General features: G+C 42.9%; 2 protein-coding genes across 2 annotated transcripts; both read right to left on the bottom strand.

Annotated features, from left to right (window-relative positions):
* Positions 1–3095: 3095 nt before the first annotated feature.
* On the bottom strand, positions 3096–13439 carry LOC118121562 (ceruloplasmin). Its single transcript, XM_035177544.2, has 24 exons — positions 13149–13439; positions 11682–11926; positions 11389–11601; positions 10711–10884; positions 10519–10610; positions 10141–10303; positions 9911–10049; positions 9606–9745; positions 8808–8948; positions 8658–8702; positions 8361–8575; positions 7763–7913; positions 7388–7600; positions 6682–6886; positions 6434–6573; positions 6177–6305; positions 5653–5759; positions 5438–5493; positions 5250–5321; positions 4639–4730; positions 4413–4552; positions 4275–4331; positions 3523–3628; positions 3096–3419 (listed from the first exon to the last, which is right to left on the bottom strand). The coding sequence occupies exons 1-24, from the start codon at positions 13307–13309 to the stop codon at positions 3394–3396; spliced, it is 3222 nt and encodes a 1073-aa protein (XP_035033435.1). The 5' UTR covers positions 13310–13439; the 3' UTR covers positions 3096–3393.
* Positions 13440–14738: 1299 nt separating this feature from the next.
* tm4sf18 (transmembrane 4 L six family member 18) lies at positions 14739–20748 on the bottom strand. Its single transcript, XM_035177078.2, has 4 exons — positions 20209–20748; positions 16734–16802; positions 16103–16245; positions 14739–15683 (listed from the first exon to the last, which is right to left on the bottom strand). The coding sequence occupies exons 1-4, from the start codon at positions 20386–20388 to the stop codon at positions 15485–15487; spliced, it is 591 nt and encodes a 196-aa protein (XP_035032969.1). The 5' UTR covers positions 20389–20748; the 3' UTR covers positions 14739–15484.
* Positions 20749–21163: the final 415 nt, after the last annotated feature.

Genomic DNA, 21163 nt, shown 5'->3' with positions numbered 1-21163 from the left:
TTTGGCTTCACTTTTGTGGAGCTGTCATGTCTTTATTTACAGTCTGAACCAGCTGTGCCAGCCCTCGTACAGACAACCAACCATTTTCAATTAGTTAAGACAGAACACGGTTTTCACCCCTATTGCGATCTTAGAATAACAAAATTGTCGAATTTTCATCTGTTTACATTTTTATCTCTCACACGCTACTAACATGGATTTAACACTTTTGTGTTTGTTGCCGGGGGGGAAATCTGTCCCTGTAGTTTTTAAATCGGCCGGATCAATTAAACAGCAGTGGCTCATTCAGCCAGGATTTAATAGCAACTCACTGAGCATTCACCTGCTCCTCAGAAGGTCCCGTTTCCCCGAGAGGTGAAGTCATTGTTCCATATTCCATGTGTTCATGTGACACTGTAAAGAAAATGTGATGTATTTAACACCCTGACCTTTTCCCAGCATTTACCTTATAACGAAAAGCAAAGAAAAGGATCAGGTGGGACAGAAGTATAAATATCTTTTACCTTAATCATAATATACATATTGTATTGTTTAAAAAGTCTGATGTTACAGGTGCTTGTGAGAGATGCACATTCAGTTTACAAGTGACATAAGTAACATTTAACAAGTCCACATTAGAAGCTGCTATGTAGAGCTGGTTTTAAAATTAAGTTAAGTGGTTTATAAGTGATGACGTCAGCAACTCTTGCACCCGCATGAATCTTTACCATCAGCAACACATTTTGTGTGATTATTCCCACATCACACGAACGCACAATACGCCCAGATGCACAGTATTTATGTGCAGTAGTTCTGTAACACCGCCGAGGTTTTGAGTGAGAGTGAGTGTCTAGTTTCTCTAGTTGAATGTGACAGGAGCTGTTAGCACATCATTGAGATTCAGTGGAGGTTTATATCGGAGCTGGCATTGGGCACATTTCATGGTCTGAATCTTTTAAATTCCATTTCCTTTCCAGCTAATGGAGGAGACTGCAGGAGACTGCTCAGACACCGATCTCATCTCAGTACAGTGTGTGTGTGTGGGGGGGACAGTTTGTGTGTGCGTGTGTGTGTGTGTGTGTGTGTGTGTGTGTGTGTGTGTGTGTGTGTGTGTGTGTGTGTGTGTGTTAATCTTTTCCATTTCTGAATATCTTTGAACACTCAAAAAGGGCAAAATGAGAATAAAGTGGCTCCTCGACCAGCCTGTGGTTTATGTATTTGAGGCTTTTATCTGAAACCTCAAGTGACTCGTTGCATCTTCTATTTATGGAATTATTTACACAATACTGACACTGACACTGCTGAACTCTTCAAGTATCACAGACGAGGACTGACACGAGTTGACGGACACGTGGGGACTTTCAGATAAGTGGAACAAGTGACTGAAGTCAATTTCTCATCATGCTGTGGATATACTGCTCCCAGTGGGAACCCCCCCCCGCCCTCTGTGGGGCACCAACTCACTCAAAGGCTCCTGGTTTCATCACCTTGACGACCTATATGTCAGAGGCTTTGAGGTGAAAGTTGCTGAAAACCTATTGGCAGTGAAATCAGCTGGAAAATAGAGGAACTTTCGGCTCAGGAACAAACTTTTCTGCTGTATCACAGCGGGGTCAAGCTGCGGATTCAAACCCAAAGATCGGTTTTCTAAATTCAGGATTACAGAAAAACATGTTGGTCGACCCTGTGGTGAAAAGTGCCCTTAAAGAGTCCTGCTGCCGTGTTTGTAAGAAGTTGGAGAATCAAACTTGAGAGAAAAGTCCAGCAGCTGCAGAAAGACCCGCGTCAGCAACATCTGAGCTGCTTCCCACTGATCTGAGACTGTGCTCATCCAGTCTGACAGATCACAGACGTTAGAACTACTCTGTCTATTTAGACATTTTAGGACATGAACTCTGGAGAATGTCGAGAAAATCGATTCCAAAATTTGAGTTTGTATGAAAAACGCAGACGGAGATTGTTCAGGTCACAACAAAAGGCCAATGTCCGAAACATTAAGATAAGTGATGTCACCTGGGTAGAGCCTGCGGGAGATGACATGAATTCTGCTGTGGATATCACGTGTGTGTAAAACTTCAAGATGATATGTATAAATACTTTGAAAAACTTTAATACTTTGATTTTTTCTGCACAACATGATTTTGGAAATACTGATTTGTCAGTACTCCTATGATGTGTAATTATATATTCAACATATAGGCAACATTTAACCAAAGAATCACCTTAAAACTAAAATGTTGACACACAAACACCAGAAGCTCTGTTTGATATTATCACATCTGTCTTATTGTGCCACCTGCTGGTCACAGCCTGTACAGCAACAATACAACCACTAAATAAACTGTTGTCATGAGCTCTTTAAGTACAGGACGAGACATGAAACTGCAATATTTGTACATTCGATTTTTATTTTATTTTATAGCCTATTTTGATATTTAGTATTATTAGATTTTTATATATCCAAAAACTTGTTGGGGTTTGAAAATATTTTACTTATGACCAAAGTTTGTCAAAAACAAAAACAAGACCGTCTTTGAGAAAAGACTATTTTTCAATTAAATCAGTGGAATTATAAGAAATGTTAGTTTTAAAAGATGTTATGGGCAATGTTTTATATTCTTATATGTGAATTTACAGAAAATGTAAATTAATATTCTCCCATACCTCATGCAATACATTAATTGTACCCTGTTCCTGTTTTTGAATACACCAGCAGTGCCAAAACAATGTTCCATCAGACTACAGCGCCCCCTGCTGCCTGATTATCATTGTTGTCCACACGTAAAAAAATAGTCTGCACAGACCAAGACACGTGTAGTAAAATTCAACAATTATAATTATTACAAGAATTAACACCGAGCTATATACAAAGGTACAAGTGTAAAGAATGTGACTGACCACAACAGACCCAAAAATAACAGACCACAGTGCAGGGGAGAGAGTTGACGGAGGAGGTAAATAAAACCAGGAAAACCCTTTGGGACTTAACAAATATTGTGAGATTCAAACTCGCACAGTAGCTTTGGCTATTTTGCAGAAAGAATTGATTACTGTGCTGTAAGAGGCCCTTTAACTGTCTGTTTAGTGAGGCGGCCGACCAAAAATAAAACAAGTTGTCCAGGAAGAACCTTTTAATAAAGACGGACGTCTCGTCTTCACTTCCTCCCAAGAAAAGTGTACAAATGCTGCCATCTTGCTTTGAAGATGTCATTTGGGGACAAAGTCTGCAGAGTTACAACTTTTTTGTTGGGTCCATGTTCTATCCGCTAACATGGAGGCAGCAGGATGTAACTCTTCATATTAGACTGAATTTATACATGTGTTTTATTACATATTTCATGTTGTTATTGAATTTGCTGCAGATATAACTTCGCGGTTTGTTTTTGTCAATATGGATTTATTTTCCTCGACCATTCAGCCAAAGATTCCCTTCTTCTTTGCTGTGGAGGAGAAACAAACATGTCATCATCATCATCATCATCATCATCATCATCATCATCATCATCATCATCATCATCATCATCATCATCATCATCATCTTACCTTTCTCAGTGACAGTGTACATGGCCTCCATACCACCTTTAATGTGGTCAATGACGTGACAGTGTAAAAGCCAAGTACCAGGAAACTGAGGACGCATCTTCACCGTCTGCAGGTGAGAGAGATGAGAACATGATCCACTGGAACAGAGTTTCACACGTAGCTCAACAGACTGTCTCCAAATCTTGTCATTTTTTAACGTTGGTAGTTTGACCATAAAAATCAATAACTTTTTTCAGATATTTTCCTTTTTATTGGTTCTAAAGATGAAGTTTTTAAGCTCGTGTAATATTTCTTTTAAAATACTTACTATTATTAAACTTAATATTTACTCGTTTGTATCGTATAGCCCCGAAAGCCCCGACAGTTTTTTTTATATTTGTGTGCAGAAGGGAAATTACAAAAAATTCACATGTGTCTCTAGAGGCTTAATTTTTTTTTTCACCTTATAACATAATATTTTTACTGAAATTCTATCTGCTCTCGTTTGGAGACACACGATTGTGCACAAGATACAAAATGATCACCTGTAGTTCTCTTAGTTAAAGTGGATCTGTATCAAAACACAGTATTTTTTATTGTCTATTTCTTGCTGGTTTGCTCTCTGCAGCAGTTTGCGTTATCGTACCTGTTAGTTCTGTTGGATTTGTTAGTTGCTGCAAACACTGATCCCCTAAAACTCATTTGTTGGTGTTAAAATGCAACAAAGACAAAAGGAGTTTTAACAGAAAGCCGCTCAGGTGATGAGGTTTTACCTGGAATGTTGCTGGAAACAGCTCGAACACATCCGTGTTGCGAGGACCTCCGTCGAGCTGCAGAGAGGAGGCGGTTGTGTCATCATGTTTGTGTTTGTAAACTGTGATTGTGTTGGCGTGTGTTGTGTTTTTCCTCACCTTATACTGCACACTGTGTCCGTGCCAGTGTGCTGTGTGTATGTCCACCTCACTGCCCATTCCTATCAGGTACCAGTACACCTTATCCCCCACCTCCATGTTCAGACCATTCAGGTTACCGTACATGTAGCCATTAATGGCTGCAGGAAAACACACACAGAAAAAAGAAAAAATGACCCCCACTGTCAAAATAACGTGTTTGATTTGACTTGTATGTTTATCTCACCGTGCATCTTGTTGCTCTCAATGAAAGTTTCATCTTCCTTCAAATTTGGGCGAGGGTTTCTGATGTGGGTCCTGATGTTTTCATCCAGATACCTGCAGGAAGAAAGTCCTCATCAAGAACAATACAAGAACAGATGTGTTTGTTCCTGGAAGAAGTCAAATACTGCACATTCATCCTCTTCCCTTCATCCATTCATCCTCCTTCTTTCATCCCCACACTCATCCATTCATCCTCTTCCCCTCATCCATTCATCCTCTTCCCCTCATCCATTCTCGTCCTTCTTTCATCCCCACACTCATCCATTCATCCTCTTCCCTTCATCCATTCATCCTCCTTCTTTCATCCCCACACTCATCCATTCATCCTCTTCCCTCATCCATTCATCCTCTTCCTCTCATCCATTCATCGTCCTTCTTTCATCCCCACACTCATCCATTCGTCCTCTTCCCTTCATCCATTCATCCTCCTTCTTTCATCCCCACACTCATCCATTCATCCTCTTCCCCTCATCCATTCATCCTCCTTCTTTCATCCCCACACTCATCCATTCATCCCCCTCATCATCCTCTTCCCCTCATCCATTCATCCTCTTTCTTCATATTTAGACTCACCAGCTTTCATTCTCATCAAAAATCAGGAAAAGCAGAGCGAACTCTTCTACTTCTTTCTTAAATCCCAGAGTCCTGGAGGCAGATGGATAAAACAACACGTCAGCATTTCACTGTAATTATGAAGCTTAATAACACAACCCAGTGTAAACATATAATATAATAAAGCTTCATAATGCAGAAAATCTCACCTAGTCCAGCTACGGCGACAAATCACCAGCGAACCAATCAGCCCGCTGTACAGATCCTTGAGAACAGGGAAAAAACATGTGTTGCTGTGTTAATGCCTGTGTGTGTGTGTGTGTGTGTGTGTGTGTGTGTGTGTGTGTGTGTGTGTGTGTGTGTGTGTGTGTGTGTGTGTGTGTGTGTGTGTGTGTGTGTGTGTCTGTCTGTGTGTGTAACGTACCTTGACAACATCCACAGTGGAGTAGTATGCTGACACAGAACAATCCTCCTGCTCTGCGGTCGGGCCCGTGTTCTTTGTAACGTACCAGTTGTAGGTGTGAGTCTCACCTGGGAAAACACAACCATTAAAAAAACATAAATTACACACAGTCCGACCGAGCTGAGACCAACCAGGATTTCAGAATCAGGTCTTGTTGTTAGGCTGCAAAAATTAAAAAGTCAACACTGAACACGTCCTCCGACATCAGCAGAAGGGAGTTGGTCAGGAAAACAATCCACATCGTTTCAAGAGATTTAAGTTGATTGGACTTTGTCTTGTCGAGCTCACACAGACAAAGACAAGAAGAAAATACGCACACTCCCAAAATATATATAATGTACGAATTATTGATATAGATATCATAATCATCATAACCATTCAATCAATATGCATATGTCAGCAGCAGCAATCCACTAGATTACAAAGGAAAACAAGCATTTTCTTTAAATCAGCTTCCTGTCAGCTGATATCCTGCCTGAGTGCACCTGGTGGGGTGGGGTGGACCTCAGGGACCTCTGTCTTGACTCCACTGGCGTGGATAGAATAAGGTCTGGACGCCATGTTCTTGAAAACCACCTTCACCTTGTCCCCAACATCAGCGTGAATCATCGGACCTGAGAGGAAGAGAAAGAACCAGATCAGGATGTGTAAAGTCTTTAAAATGTGAGTTATTACTTTGACTGCACTGTGTTTACGTCAGATCAAGACAGTTCTGTTCACTTTCACACCCTTGAGAGCCTACCCATAATTCCCAGGTGTTCCATATCGGCCGTTCTCTCCACCTGCGTGGTGAATTTGCTGTTGGTGAACTGGCGGTACACCACCTTCTTGTAACTGGAGCCGATGAATCCCCCCTCCTTGTCCAGGAAGGCAGGAGCCGGACTGCAGAGGGACACAAATCATTTCATTCAAAAATCACTCACACAGCCAAGAACTGTTTCTAGTGACTGGAACAGGACAGAGTATCGTTGGGGACAGTAGTATCTGTACCTGTCTTGACCTCGGAACATCTCGACCTCCCAGGTGCGGTTGGGAGCGTAGTCCCAGTCTATTTCCATGGCAGCGACGTAGTATGTTTTCGAGTGGAGCATGATCTCGCCCTGACGCTGTAGGAAGCTGCACTTCGTTACTGTGTAGTTGGCTCTCATGCCGCCTCGATAATGCATCACTGTGGGAGACACCACTTCGAACTGACCTGAAACACACATTACACGTACAAAACTTAATGTTAAAACCCAAACGTTGATCAAGTGGAAGTTTGCTTCGCTTGGAGTTAGTGTCTTTCCTCTCACAGTCAAACCGATTTGTGTTATTCACTGAGCAGAAGTCGTTCCGTCTTTGCTCGGCCACGCACGTACAGGTTTGTCATTACATGCCTGCGTTTTCTTGAGGTGCTTAGTGGTAGTGGTACACAAATCAAGCGCGGTGCAGTGGTTAAAACAATTCAATTGTGTTTTTGTGTGCTGTTGTGCGTCTGTGGCGACCAATTTGTGTTTTGACGATGTTGCTGTTGGTTTTCACTTTGTCAAACGACGAGCATGAAGAAGTGGTTTTACTTTTTAGGATTTGTTTGAGGCTTGTCGTGATGGTTAAGGGAGACATGATTTCTCCAGGAATCAATATCATAAAAATACGTTTAAGAAGATGTTGTTATAGGGCGTTAATTGACTGGGTGGAGTCAGAGGGAGACGTATACCCATGCTGTCCGGCACCATCGTGACCGTGTGCGAGATGTGAGGGAAAACACTGATGGTGTCTCGTCTGTTCTGGCGATAGATGAAGCGGTTTCCCTCGAAGTGAAGGCTGTTGATGTCCGTCTCCGAGCCGAGTCCCGACAGGTGCCACGTTACTTTGTCCCCCTTGCACATGGTCAGGCCGGGGAGGTTCCTGTACACAAACCCATTGATGGCTAAAAAGCAGAGCACAGAAAAAAAACATCTGTTCAAAATCTGCCACGATAAAACAACAATTCCTCCCCTCCAGCACGGAAAAAAAACAGATACAGACACATTTAAGATCTTTATAGGTAATAATCAAGCTGCCATGTGATCAGTGTGTGTCTCCTACGAACCGTGCATCTTGTTGCTCTCCATGAAGTCCTCATCCTCCTTGTTTACAGTGGTGGCAGCAGTGGTGAAGGTCTTGATGTTGTCATCCCGGTACCAGCTCAGGTTCTCGTCAAACACCGTGGCCATGAGGTGAAACTCCTTATCAAAGTTTCTCTGCATGAGGAGAAGAGGAAACGTGCCAAACTGTGGTTTCATTATGACTCATTAACCTGTCTTCTATTCTGCAATGTTTATTCTATAAATCAAAAGTCTTCATATCGGCTATAGACTAACACTATAGATTTGTCAGGGAAAGGCCCATATCGGCCGATTTGTATCAGACAACCGATAAATTGGAGGGGCTGAATTATAGTCTCATGGTTATTGCTTCGCTGGTTTGACAAAAAAAGTTGTCAGAGTCCAGCTTGATGTCAAATTTGAAACAAACTGACTATGAACTAGCACCTCGTATAAACTGCACAAAATCTGAAAGGGGCATTTCCTAAGACTGAACGTTCTTCTGCTCATGCTGTCATTACAACAGGAAACACACACTTTTTTTTAATAAAGGAGGAACTTGAGGTTGAAGTTGAAGTTGAATTCCTCTGACTCTGTCCTCACCTGTACTCCTTTCTTCAGTGATCCCTGTCGACAGACGAGGAGGGGTCCCACCAGTCCAGAGTTGGTGTCTTTAACAGGGTCCACTCCAGAGTAGTAGAGGTACGTGAGACAGTCGGCCTCCCCACTCACCGGACTAGCACCTTCCGGCACCATCCACTCGTAGGTGTGCACCGTCCCAGGTTTGACCAGAGCCGCTGGTAGAGGAGTCACTACTCCTGAAAACCCCACAGGAGGAGAACTATTAGAATGAAAAGGGATCTTTGAAGGTAATAGTGAGAATTAAAGATTTGAACCCACTTGGTTCCTTCTTCAGCTCTCGTAGTTTCCTGGCTGTGTAAGACTCTGAGGAAAAGATGGATGAGGGAGACATGAGAACAGATGAAGAAACTCTCTAGTGACAGGACATCTGATGCACCGATAACCAAGTGTGCACATGCATGTATTTACCTTCAGGTTCATTGTAATAGAGCGTCCCATCCTGCTCCACGTTGTACTGAACACCGTGCGCTTGTATGGAGTACGGTCGGCTGGCTTTGTTCTTGAACACCACACTGATGGTGTCCCGCTCTTCAGCTCGCAGCACCGGACCTGCAGTCGTAGACGGACACAGACAGGAAGTGGAAACTTAGGACAGAGTCCCTCAGCAGGACATTGAGTTGGGAGACATCTGAAGTGAAGTCTCCAAATCTAAGACATGGGACTACAAATGAAAAGACTCCCAGGAATATGTATTAAACTGTTTTGAAACAGGAAGCAAAGTTCCACACAGCAGAATAAAAACAAGATCCTGGTGACATATGTCAAACACTTGTCTTGAATACGGAGCCTGATTTTTTTAGCCTCAGTCTGTCTGAAATATGAATAAACCAGATTCTCCTGGACACCATTTATTTTCATTCATTCGTGGATGATTAGACAATTATTTTACCTAAACTGACAATTGAGTAGTTGATTGACAGATAATTAACTGACAGCTTCTCAAATATGAGCACTTGCAGCTTTTCATGTCATTTTAATCCAAATACATTTTTCCTGGCAAATAATTATGAGTTAAACAACTTCACTTTCTGAGTCATGTTGACACATATTTTTTAAAGCAGCAGGTGAACTTTTCTCTCTGAGTTTTGCCAACTTGATATTTGTCACTCTGCTGACTCTCTGCCTCCTGAGCAGCTCTGACTCCGACTTATTTCCCCCATGACCTAAAATCCCATCACGTGCCACCTGAATAACAGCCTGGATTACCCAGAATTCCAAGGTGTTGCTCCTCTGGGCTGCGTAGCATCTTCGTGAGGAAGGTGTTGTCAGTGTATTCCACGTAGCGAACCTTCTTGTAGCGGCTTCCAATGCGTTTTGGACCTCTGGTTACAAAATTGTTTGCCTCACTGCACACACACAAAAACACACAGACGTCAGAGAAACCGGTGTGTGTGTGTGTGTGTGTGTGTGTGTGTGTGTGTGTGTGTGTGTGTGTGTGTGTGTGTGTGTGTGTGTGTGTGTGTGTGTGTGTGTGTGTGTGTGTGTGTGTGTGTGTGTGTGTGTGTTAGTACCCATCAGTGGGGGTTGTAGGAGCATAGTCCCAGACCTCCTCTTCAGCAGCGATGAAGAACTGTCTGAGTGCACCATGAGGCCGGGCCTTATGGACGTTGGGGAAACACTTCTTGATTTCAAATATCGCCTGCATTCCAGCTTAAGGACGACAACAACACAAAACCAGTTTTAGCTTCCACACAGTGGTGGGACACATTTCTTTCCTGAGCGACCTCGTGTGTGAGCTCACCCATCAGATGGTCGTTGACCGTGCACGTCAGCAGCCAGTGTCCGGGGTTGTCTGCGACCATCAGAGCCATCGCGCTGGTGCCTGGGAACAGACTGATGGTGTCTGTGTGGTAGTTCTGAGTGGTCAGGATCTGCCCGTGGAAATGGACTGAGTGCATGTCCACCTGTTGAACAGGGAGGACATTTAAACAACTATTGACTTACCATATCTTTGCTTGAGGAAATTTTGAGGAATTTGAATACCTCTATATTCTACATTTTCAACCTTAGTGTGAATAGTATTCTTCCCTTTTGCAGAAACTGCTTTTTACCCAAGTTAAGAGTTACAACCCCAAAATAAGTCAGATATTCTGGTTAATAGTTATGATGGGATAGTTACCTCGTTCCCTAATCCAAACAAATGCCAGTGGATCGTGTTGCCTTGACACATGCTCAGTCCGGGCAGGTTACCATACAGAAAACCGTTTATACCTGCAACACACACTCAGGGTTACTTGTGTGTATTTGTGTATTTGTGTATCTGTGTGTGTGTGTGTGTGTGTGTGTGTGTGGATGTGATGCTGCCCCTCACCATGCATCTTGTTGCTTTCTATGAAATCTTCGTCCTCCTTCAGGTTGGTGACTGGATTGGTGATGTACGTCCTGATGTTTTGGTCGAGGTACCAGCTGAAGTTCTCGTCGTTCACCATGAACAGCAGAGCGTACAGGTAGTCGCCGGACATGTCGCCATGTAAGTCCAGGGTTCCTAGAAAAGAGAGGAAATAAGTAACCAAGTACATACTGCAGTACCAATTTAAGGTACTATTTTCATTTTATGTTTTGTGTCTACACAATAATGCAAAGGGGAAAATTGCACTTTCTAGTTCACGTTTTATCGTTCATTTAATTGCTATCAATACTACTTGATCAACCAGAATTCAGCAGAGTGCATACTTCCAACAGTCACATTTAAGTTCACCATATCTGGATTGTTATTTGGATCTGCACCGAATTGCACACACTCGTGAACATCAGTCACACAAGTTGATCATCAAGATTCATAGTTTATTCTCTGGGGAAATAGTTAAAATGTTGAAAAACGCCCTTTAAGGCTAAAAAATTGTTCTATTCCAGGTCCGCACCAAAGTTTAATGGGTTTTCCATGACACGTTCCACTTTTCTGTTTAGTTATGTTTGTGCAATCTTACTTACAAACAAATGCACATGGGTAAAAACACCAGGTATTTGAAGGATTAAAATGTTCCAGTACCTGCTTTACAGATAATGATGGGTCCTATAAGTCCTGAGTTGATGTCTTTAGGAGGGCAGACATGAGAGTGGTAGAATCTGGTCAGACAGTTGCTGTCCTCAGAAGTCGGGCTGTGGGATTCAGGGAGGGTCCACTCGTAGGTCATGGATGCACCAGGAGCCACTGAGTCGTCCCGCTTCAGCTCTGGAGCTGTCCCATCTGGGTAGAGGGCTCCTGAGGAGAGAAACACAACCACAGTCACACGGGGGGGGGTCAGTGAGTCCTGTCTGCCTGTGCTGGGGTCGGGGCCTCACCCTCGTTGCCCTTGCTGTAGTTCAGTCCATGTGGGTGGATGCTGTAAGGTCTGGATGCGCTGTTCTTCAGGTGGACTATCACTGTGTCGCCCTCCTCGGCCATCAGCAGAGGTCCCAGGTAACCCAGCCAGTCCGGCTTTACCACCTCTATCCTGTAGGTGGCGTCGCTGTAGTGCTTATAAATAGCCTTCTTGTAGGTGGGGCCGATCCGCTGGGGGCCTCGCTTTAGGAAAACAGAGGCTTCTCTACAGAGAGAGAGAGAGAGAGAGAGAGAGAGAGAGAGAGAGAGAGAGAGAGAGAGAGAGAGCGCATTTTACTTATTCTTATTCTGTGGATTACAGTTAAAATATTAAGGAAATAGATTAAAAATATATTTTTTCACAGCAGACATTATGATTTTTCATCATAAGAAAAGTCACTGGGAATGAGAACACCCAGCATTAAAAATATCATCCATATGTACATTAAACGTCTTCAAGGTTCAGGGATATTGTCCTGTGGGGACATTTGTTCAGACAACAGTATCAAAACAAACCTAATCCATATATCCATTATCTATACGGTTTATTCTTTAAGGGTCGCAGTGGCTGAGGTCAATCCCAGCTGACGTTGGGCGAGAGGCGGACTACACCCTGGACAGGTCACCAGTGTTTGCAGGGCTGACATTGAGACAAATTGGCCGAACCCCCGTCTGCATGTCTTTGGAATATAGTAAAAGTGAGAACTTGGTATTCTTGGGGTTCGAAGCAGGAGAACCACTCCACCACCAAATAACATAAAGCATAAAAAAAATAAAGTCTGCAGGGTTAATGGTCAAAGTTAAGGCCAATGACAGCTGGGACAAATGAATCCCTGTCTCTGTTTGTCCTGCATGTTGACAAAGTGTGCCCAGACCAGATCTGAACAAGGGGTGACGAGGGTTCAGCCAGGAGCGCACACAGCCCTGTCCGTTATACCACCAGGTCTGTCAGGGACCTTCCTGAAACTTTGCTGCACATTCCTGCAAAGTCCTGTGACGTGGTCCTTCTTCTGTTCACGCAGATTTAAAGATGTGCAGGTTCAAATGGAAAACACTGGATTAGTTTAGGGTTTTTATTTGAGAGAACTGGCAGCTGTACCAGTACGGACACGTAGGAGGTGGAGATGGGAGATTTTTGTCAACTCAATGATTTATTGCCGTCTGTATGACTTTAAATGCCAATAAAATCTGTGGGGGGTTTTCTGTATTAGTAAATGGACTGTTTATACGGAAACCTCTCTATCACACATCCTACAAGAGCCAGAGTGAGACATGGAGCCGGGAATCGAACCACAGGTTTGACTCGCTCTACCCCCTGATCGCCTCAAGAGGACACCGCTGCTTTGATTTCTCTTGATGACAGTAAATATTGCCAATGTTGTATTTTGATTGACTGACTTTGTTTGTGATCAAAGGGCTGTAATCAAACCTAATGGTTTTCTACTTACTCGTCCTCGTCCAGGGTGTGGTTCTGAATGATGTTCATCCCGCTCGGGGCATAGTTCCACGACACCTCCTCGATCCTGAGGAAGTACTCTCTCGTCAGCCCAGACACGCCTGCTGCTCCACAACACAGCAGCAACCAGCTCCACGCTGCCAACCCATGCATGCTGATGATTTAAGTGTTGGCACCAGCGATAAGTAAATCCAAAGGTAAACTGCCGGGGTCTGAAGATGATGAAGAGGAAGACAGTCGACTGACGGCAGCTCGGTCGGTCTTAGAGACCTGAACTCTGTGGGGGTCTTTATACTCCCTCAGCTGGCAACATCCAAGGGAACAGGGGTCACTGACCATCAGATACACTGTCAGAAATTTCCTGTATTTTGACAGCAGTTTGTTACAGTGTAGGGTTTGATGCAACCTTTGATCGACTGTTTGAACTTGTGTAAGAGCAGACACGGTTACTCCATCCAATCCGTTATCAAAACTGAGGGGCTGCAGCCAATTCCTGCAGACATTGGCCAAGAGGCGGGGAACCACAGGGCCAACACACAAACGAGACAAACACAAATTTAGTAAATTTAGAGTCTCCAGTTAACCTGACCTGCAACCTCCTCACAGAAACACCCCAGGTTTCAAACCCAAAACCTTCTGGCAGTGAGGCGACCGTGACCACTGCACCACCGGGCCGGAAATTGTGGGAATTTTCTGTGCTTGTGTAAACAGACGTGTAAACAGACATGTCTGGTGAAGTCCTGGAGCGAAACTCTCGGGCCTGACACCATTATGTCACCTGAATAAAACCCAATTAGTCCAATAGAGTGGTTTAATTGTTTTAACATCTGATTTTCACACATCTATCGCTCAAGGTAATTAAAGACACTTAATACTGCGGCGAAGAGTAACCGACGGCAAGCAGGTCACCGTTCCATTGCCATCTGGCTGCAGGATAACGAAAAAGCTACTGAAGCTATTAACAATAGATGTTTGAAGTTTAACAGGTGGACCCAGGAATTCTTCAGCGAGATAGGGAGTTAGCCTTGGCGGAGGTATGCACGCCCCCGAGCACCGTTCTAGTTTATCAATAATTTAAGGTTTGTAGGTCATTTTTATTTATCATGTTCCCTGGATTTTAAATAAAAACTGCCTCCACACATTGTGTCATTTACTGGAACATGACTTGTAGGGGTTTTGTCTCCCAGGGTCAGAGGTCCTATTTACTCACTTTGTGTCCTGATCAATAACAGGGCAACTGTGGAAATTCCAGGACACAAATTGTACTGCAGGAATTGATTACGACACACAAACTGGGTCACATAGCAAACACACACACACAATATATGCAATCGACCCTTCGTGAGTCAGCTGACAATGATGACGTTTCAACACGTTTTTTTAAAATAACTAATCAAAACCAAACTTATCAGAAATAATTCAACGTAATTATAGTGAATGACAGAAATCTTTTAGAAAATTTTATTTAAAGTGTACTTTGATTTTTTTTACTTTGGTCCATGTCCCATCTGTTGACATGAAGGAGGCTGTAAACCATAGACAGTTGATTGTTTTTCTCTCGACCGTAATCAAACACCGGATGTATAAATGGAAACAGTTGTTTTTTTATTATTCAAGGCAGCACATAGAAACATACATTATAAAAATATGTCACTAAAATATATATAAAATGTGTTAACACTTAACTAGGATCTGAAGGAAATAAAGACAATTTACAACAAAATACTGTGAGACTGAGAACAAATGCACGCACACGCACACACACACACACACACACACACATCTGCTTGTAACACATAATCCAACAGAAAAGGACACTTCACTGTACTTCATGATGGAAGCTTTTTTTGTCAGGACTAAAGTTGTCACGCAACAGGCTGTGTTGCGTGACAATTACGCTATAAACTCTGTGCGACCCATTGTCCTGTGCACTACATTAGATTGTTATTTCTAGATTGTTACTGTAATTATCACTGACACTCCAAATATAATGAAGTACATCCTGCTTTTCCTGTGGAGTGGACAGAACACACACACACACGCGCACGCACGCGCACACACACACACACACACACACACACACACACACACACACACACACACACACACACACACAAATCGATGACTGCAAACTTGGAAATGGTCACACACAGCTGACATGGTTGTCAGACGTCCATGACAGAGCATGTGTGAATGTGTCTAAACAGTGTGTTGTGTTGTACTCATACACACACACACACACACATGGTGCTATAGGCGATGAGGCTTTTTAAATGTTCACGTGCACAACTAGTACGTCTGTGCAGGTGAGGGTGTGTGTGTGTTTGTCTACATATTCAGACTGTACTCCTGCTTATAGCAGCAGGGCCGGCACACGGCGTTGACCAAACCGTTGCCGAGCTGCAGGAGACAGATGATGAACTCCAGCGCGGCCAAACCCAGCAAAATGCACAGCAGAGCCACGTTCCACTCCACGATGTGAAGCGGCTGGAGACACTGCGACCACGTCTCTGGCTGCAGCAGATACCTGGGACGCAGAGAGAGAGAGAGAGAGAGAGAGAGAGGAGAGGGAAAAGTGAGGCTTGACCCCAGATCCAGGGATTTCTTTATCACTTGTCTTTAACATTGCGAGAAAGGGATTTTTAATAATGCATAAATCTTGATGTGTATGTGCAAGTTGGTGCAGATCAAAATATAAAATATCTGGATTTTAAAGAGACTCGCTGCTCAATCCATGAGACAAATAGGTTTTTATGTACTGGACAGAAATGCTCTGCTTGCTTTGTTATTTCAATCATCAGATAAAAGCATTTTCCACTCGTTTCTGTCAACTTCCTGTATGATGCTGATATCAATTAGGAATCATTTGTCAGGTACTTTTGCTCTTGTTAATCATCGTTAATTTATTACAGGTTAATATGAATTATTATGACAGTATGCTCCTACCTGCCCCCCTTGTCTGCAAACGGGTACGACCATCCGTACGAGGTGAAGCACTGCGGCCCCTGCACCAAGGCGAACCCCGACATGACGAAACAGTAGCTGGAGCCCACGAGGCCGACGACAGCTGCCAGCACGGAGCCGCACATCTTTACACACAGACACACACAGAGAACACGCACGTGTTTGGATATTTGTGCAACCGTCTTTTACAAAGAAGCAGCTGTTTCATTTCTCAGATATTAACAGCTGCTACACACACACACACACACACACACACACAGAGAGACACACACTGTTTGATTTGCATATATGGTTTTATGTGGTTTGGATTGTTGATTCTCTGCTGCACAACATAGTTTCCTTTGGTAGGAAACGTAATAACTGAACTAAAGTAAAGACACAAACACTGCAGCTGTGGGTGTGATTTAAGATTAATTTGTTACGCAACAACGGGACCCTTGTTGAATTATCATAGCTGGATTATTAAAGATGGATTAGAATCAGCATTCTGCCCCCAGAAAGACGCAGTGTGGTTTAATGACGACTGGATTATTTAGCAGGTTATTAAAAAACAGCAAAATGAGATAAGTATAAATAAATAATTAAAAAATACATAGATTAATAAGACTCTCACCATTAAACTCTCATTCCAGCAGCAGCTACATTTCCCCAGAGTGATGAAGACAACAGCCGGAAGCAGCATCTGCAAACACACACAAAGGGCAATGTTTCACTACAGTTCCTGAACAAATACTTTCACTTGTTTCTCGTGCATCGTGGATGACATGATGTAAGCAGCGAGGAAATAAGGAACAATTGATAGCAGGTTTGAAATGTGTCTTTTGTTAGTCGAGGACAGATATACAACCTTTCAAAGGACCCGAGTTCAACTAAACTTTATTTGCACACATCCAAAAGCCAACGTACATTATCTCAGGGGATTTCACACGGTCAGGTCCAGATCTGGTTCCCACAATGAGCAGCGACAGAGAGAAAAACTAAAATAACTCTCTTTGGTTTGAGTTGGGCTGAGAGGAGAGGAATGGGGGAGAGAGGGGGAGAGAGAAGAGGGGGTGTGCAGGGACAGTTGTGTTGTAATGCATGACCCACAGGCTCGTATCATCAGCATCATCACCATCATCGCCATCTGTGTATCGGGCTCAATTTACTTTTATTATTATTATAATTTTTTCAGACTCAGCAGTTTGATTTGTCAGATCTGACTCGTTGGTCTTTTTCTTGATCAGCTGAACTCAGGCTCAGTTGTGTCATTCTGAGCGACATGTTAAGAGTCACAGGACAATAACTTAACATCCCTCAGATCAGACATTTGCTTTTTCATGCCGCTGTGAATTTTCATATATTTAGACATTTTATACTCACATTCATGGTTTTAATTTGGGTTATTACATGAAAAATAAAATTCCTTGAAAAACCGATATAACACACGAAAGGAAAGAAAAACTGGAAAAGCATTATCTCTCCTTTAAATGTAAAAAAACAAAGTTTGGTAGACTGGTAATCAGGTAATCAGTTTAATTTGTCCACAGAAATTAGTGAACTGTTGTTGGTGCAGGTCCAGAGAGAAAGTCATTAAACTTCATCCATGTGATAACCGCTGAGCTGTTTCCCGCTGCACCAGCTGTCGGATCAACACAGTGCGTTGCTAAAAACACAGTTTGACTTAGAGCCGTAAAACCATAAAGTCAGGACATGGTGGATTAAAAGAGCAAATGAAACATGATTTATTGTGGAATATAATGACGAAGGACAAATAAGAAAGATGGCTCCATAAACGCTGTGTTACAGTCTGTGCTACAGCAGCAGCTGAGATACAAACGAGGCAACTCTCCATCCGTTTGTGTCTGAGTCTGTTTTCCCCTCCGCTCCTCTTTCCGGCGCTGCTGTCTTTTAATCACATCCTAACAGAGGGGAGGGAAGTTCCCAAGGTTCAACAAGCACACAAAGATCAGGAGCATCTTTATATTCACATCCTGGATGTCCCGCTAAACGTCACCCTTCACCAGAGGCAGAGAGAGAGAGGGAGGGAGACGGAGGGAGGGAGGGAGGGAAGGGCTGACAATGTGGAGGGAAGTGCTCAGCGAGAAAGGAAGAGAGGAAGAGGGGAACTACGAGCGAGGGAGGGAAGGAAGGAAGCTAAAGATAGATTTTTTTCTCAGAGGGGTTCGATTTGTTCTTTGACTCTTTAAAGTTCTGTCATTCCACAAAGAAAGGAGAAAAGGTCACGAGGGAAAAACTGAGGACAGCGAAGCAAAAGTTGTTTTAGAAAAAGGAGGAAAAACCAAAATGACGACGAGGTCATGTTTGGAAATAATAGAAGTCAAGCAGATGAGAAACGCTTCATATTAAAGTATAGAGTATTTCAGTTGCACGCTCACTTGTTCTGACCAGTGTTGTCTTTTTACTTGCACCACGTATATGAAATAAAAACAAGTGTCCCACAGAGTGATCATTCAGCTCGGTTAATCTCGTCTGGAGGAGAAAAAAAAAACAAGCCCTCCTCTGTTCCCGCTTGAGACCAAACTGAAAGAACCTTTCTGCTCGGAGCATAAACCCGTCAGATCAGCTGCATGTGGAGCACACAGATTAACTGCAAACTCACACAACACAGCATTGTTCTCGACACACAAACACAAACGCACTCCGTCTGAATGGTGCTAAAGACAAAATAATTATCTTTTTGGTGCCCTACTGTGTTTTTATGAGTTAAAACTTCTGTTGTGTGCAAAGTAAGGGTGAAACTACATCTGTGAAGAGAAAATCTAGTTAGAAATAGCAGCATTTGTTGGACATGAACCGTATAATAAAGAGAAATAAAGAGTCTACAGACACGCTGCCACCACAGGGTCGACGTGCACCAGCGTCTGAATCTGCACAATGAGGCGGGAAAACATGGGATTCATAACACAACCGACTCTTCTGAAGAGTTTTACTTTCACACGGTTCAGACGGCGTCAAACAACCTGCGAATGTTTTACAGGTTTCAAAGAAAATCTTATCGTGAGCTAATGAGAGTTTCTCTGAGTAATCTCGAAACCAGTGACCCCAATTAAACCTGCACCCATTTCAGCCTCTGACGCAGCAGATAATCCAAACTGATAATTTAATGGGTGGAACAAAGGCGGAGTATCCAAATCCTCCTCCTCCTACTTTAACCTTTACCTCTCTTCATTCATCGGTGATTATTTTTGTCATAATCAAAGTCAGATGTTATACTTTTATATAGAACAAGACAAATTCTATATCATATAACATGAGGATACAAATCTTTACTTTACCTAGAAATTGACATTTTTCTCTTCAAAAGCTTAATTAACAACTTGTCATATTTTAATGGATTTTTCAGTTTTCTGTATGTAAAGAAACAACGTTGAGGATTTTAACTTGAATTTCTAAATTCCCCTGTTTTAGAGTCTGACGTTTTTATTGATCTGCTCCCGTTTGCGGTGGCTCCTGTTCGATTTCAATGATTTCGTCCATAGTTCACATTATAAAATGAATATTCCATCAGCTCATGGAGCCAAATCCCTCTTTTACTGTGAAGCACCTGCAGGAAGCACCGACATCATTGAAGTGGCAGAAAATGGCAACAACTCAAAAATACAGCACCTGAGTCTGAATGTCAAGTTTTTTCCATCTCATTCAAAGATTCTTTTTTTTTACTTTACTACATAAACTTTTTAAAATAACTTTAATAACTGTTGAGAAAAATTCTATGTAAATTTTAAAAATATGGAGGTAACTTTAAATTGCATCCAGTTAAAGTCAAGTTATCCCGTGATACTGTTAAAGGCTCCATTGAGTTTAGTTAAAGTTTCCACTATATTTTGATCTTAATTGAAGTGTGGTCAAAATACTGGTGATGAAATGGAATAACTGGAGCTCAGCTGTCTTTACAATGTGTCACTGCCACCTACATTTGCTTTGGATTTCCCCGACAATTAAAGTGGCCATTTGAATAAACTGACTAAAACTGTAAAAAAAGCAGCCAATAGAATAAATCTAACAAAACGAGATTATCCAACTAGTGGACGTCTTCGTGGGAACTAAACTGGGAAAGAATCCAGAATCTCCTTGTTTCTACTCACCAGGATTCCTCCGCCTCCTAGTCCACCAAAGTACCAGATGTAGCTGGCCAGGCGGTCCTGCTGGATGTAGGTGATTTCCCCCATAGGAAACAGCAGCAGCAGGTTGGCAAGGATACAGCAGAGGGCCAGAGGCAGCAGTGCCAGACCCAGAGTCCTGGCGAAGCCCACCGAGCAACACATTGTTCACCCAGAGACGCACACGCAGCCGCAGGGAAGAGAGCCGAGGAGTGGAGTGGGCCGAGGAGACCCGCGAAGGAAGAGACGCAGGGGAGGGCAGGGTCGGAGCAGCTGTGGAGCCAGGAAACTCAAACCAGTGACGGGAGTTTGCTGGTGAATGTGTGTGTGTGTGTGTGTGTGTGTTAGTGCCGAACAGATGCTGCTTCCCTTACTGACGGGGTTCTGCCATGACACAACGTGCGCCAGGAAACACTCGCAGGAAGGAAGTTGACCAATGGCTGCGCAGAGGTCAGTCACAAATGGGGGGAAATCTAGCAAGTGTGAGTGTGTGTGTGTGTGTGTTTCCCACAGCCAGCAGGGCCTCAATCAGCTCTCTAAAGAATTACTGAGTCACAACAACGGGTTTACATATTTAATACATAATCGCTGCATTCCTTCCTAATCCCCTTCCCTACATGGAGAACACATTCATACAGTGTGTGTGATTAGTCTGTAGAAGGTCCCACCGCTGGAGGTGAAATCTGATAAATGATTATTAACTGTCTAAAATCCAAAGATAGTCATTTGTGGGGTGAAGCAATTAGTGGATTGATTGATTCAGTGACTAATGAGCAATACGTTCGATAAACAAATCATCATTTAGGTAAATATTTAATCAACAACTTCACAGGTTTCAGCTTCTTCACTGAATCTCTTGGCATTGGACCATGAATCGGACAACACAAGCAAAAACAAAATGAAAACCCACATGATTAAATTGAAGATGTACATTTTAGCA

Source organism: Hippoglossus stenolepis, chromosome 14, assembly GCF_022539355.2.
Source record: "Hippoglossus stenolepis isolate QCI-W04-F060 chromosome 14, HSTE1.2, whole genome shotgun sequence".
Classification (NCBI taxonomy): domain Eukaryota; kingdom Metazoa; phylum Chordata; class Actinopteri; order Pleuronectiformes; family Pleuronectidae; genus Hippoglossus; species Hippoglossus stenolepis.
Note: the sequence above shows the minus strand (reverse complement) of the source record. Positions and strands in the feature narration are given on the sequence as shown.

Bases quoted from the DNA above. Each gene is read 5' to 3' on its own strand.
- LOC118121562 (XM_035177544.2), bottom strand. From the start codon at position 13,309: ATGCATGGGTTGGCAGCGTGGAGCTGGTTGCTGCTGTGTTGTGGAGCA. The intron at 10,050-10,140 runs GTGAGCTCACAC...GTCGTCCTTAAG, and splicing joins GGTCAACGACCATCTGATGG to CTGGAATGCAGGCGATATTT. The intron at 8,576-8,657 runs GTGGGTTCAAAT...TGGGGTTTTCAG, and splicing joins AGAGCTGAAGAAGGAACCAA to GAGTAGTGACTCCTCTACCA.
- tm4sf18 (XM_035177078.2), bottom strand. From the start codon at position 20,388: ATGTGTTGCTCGGTGGGCTTCGCCAGGACTCTGGGTCTGGCACTGCTG. The intron at 16,803-20,208 runs GTGAGTAGAAAC...GTGTGTTTGCAG, and splicing joins TAGGAGGCGGAGGAATCCTG to ATGCTGCTTCCGGCTGTTGT. The intron at 16,246-16,733 runs GTGAGAGTCTTA...CTGTGTGTAAAG, and splicing joins GCTGGAATGAGAGTTTAATG to ATGTGCGGCTCCGTGCTGGC.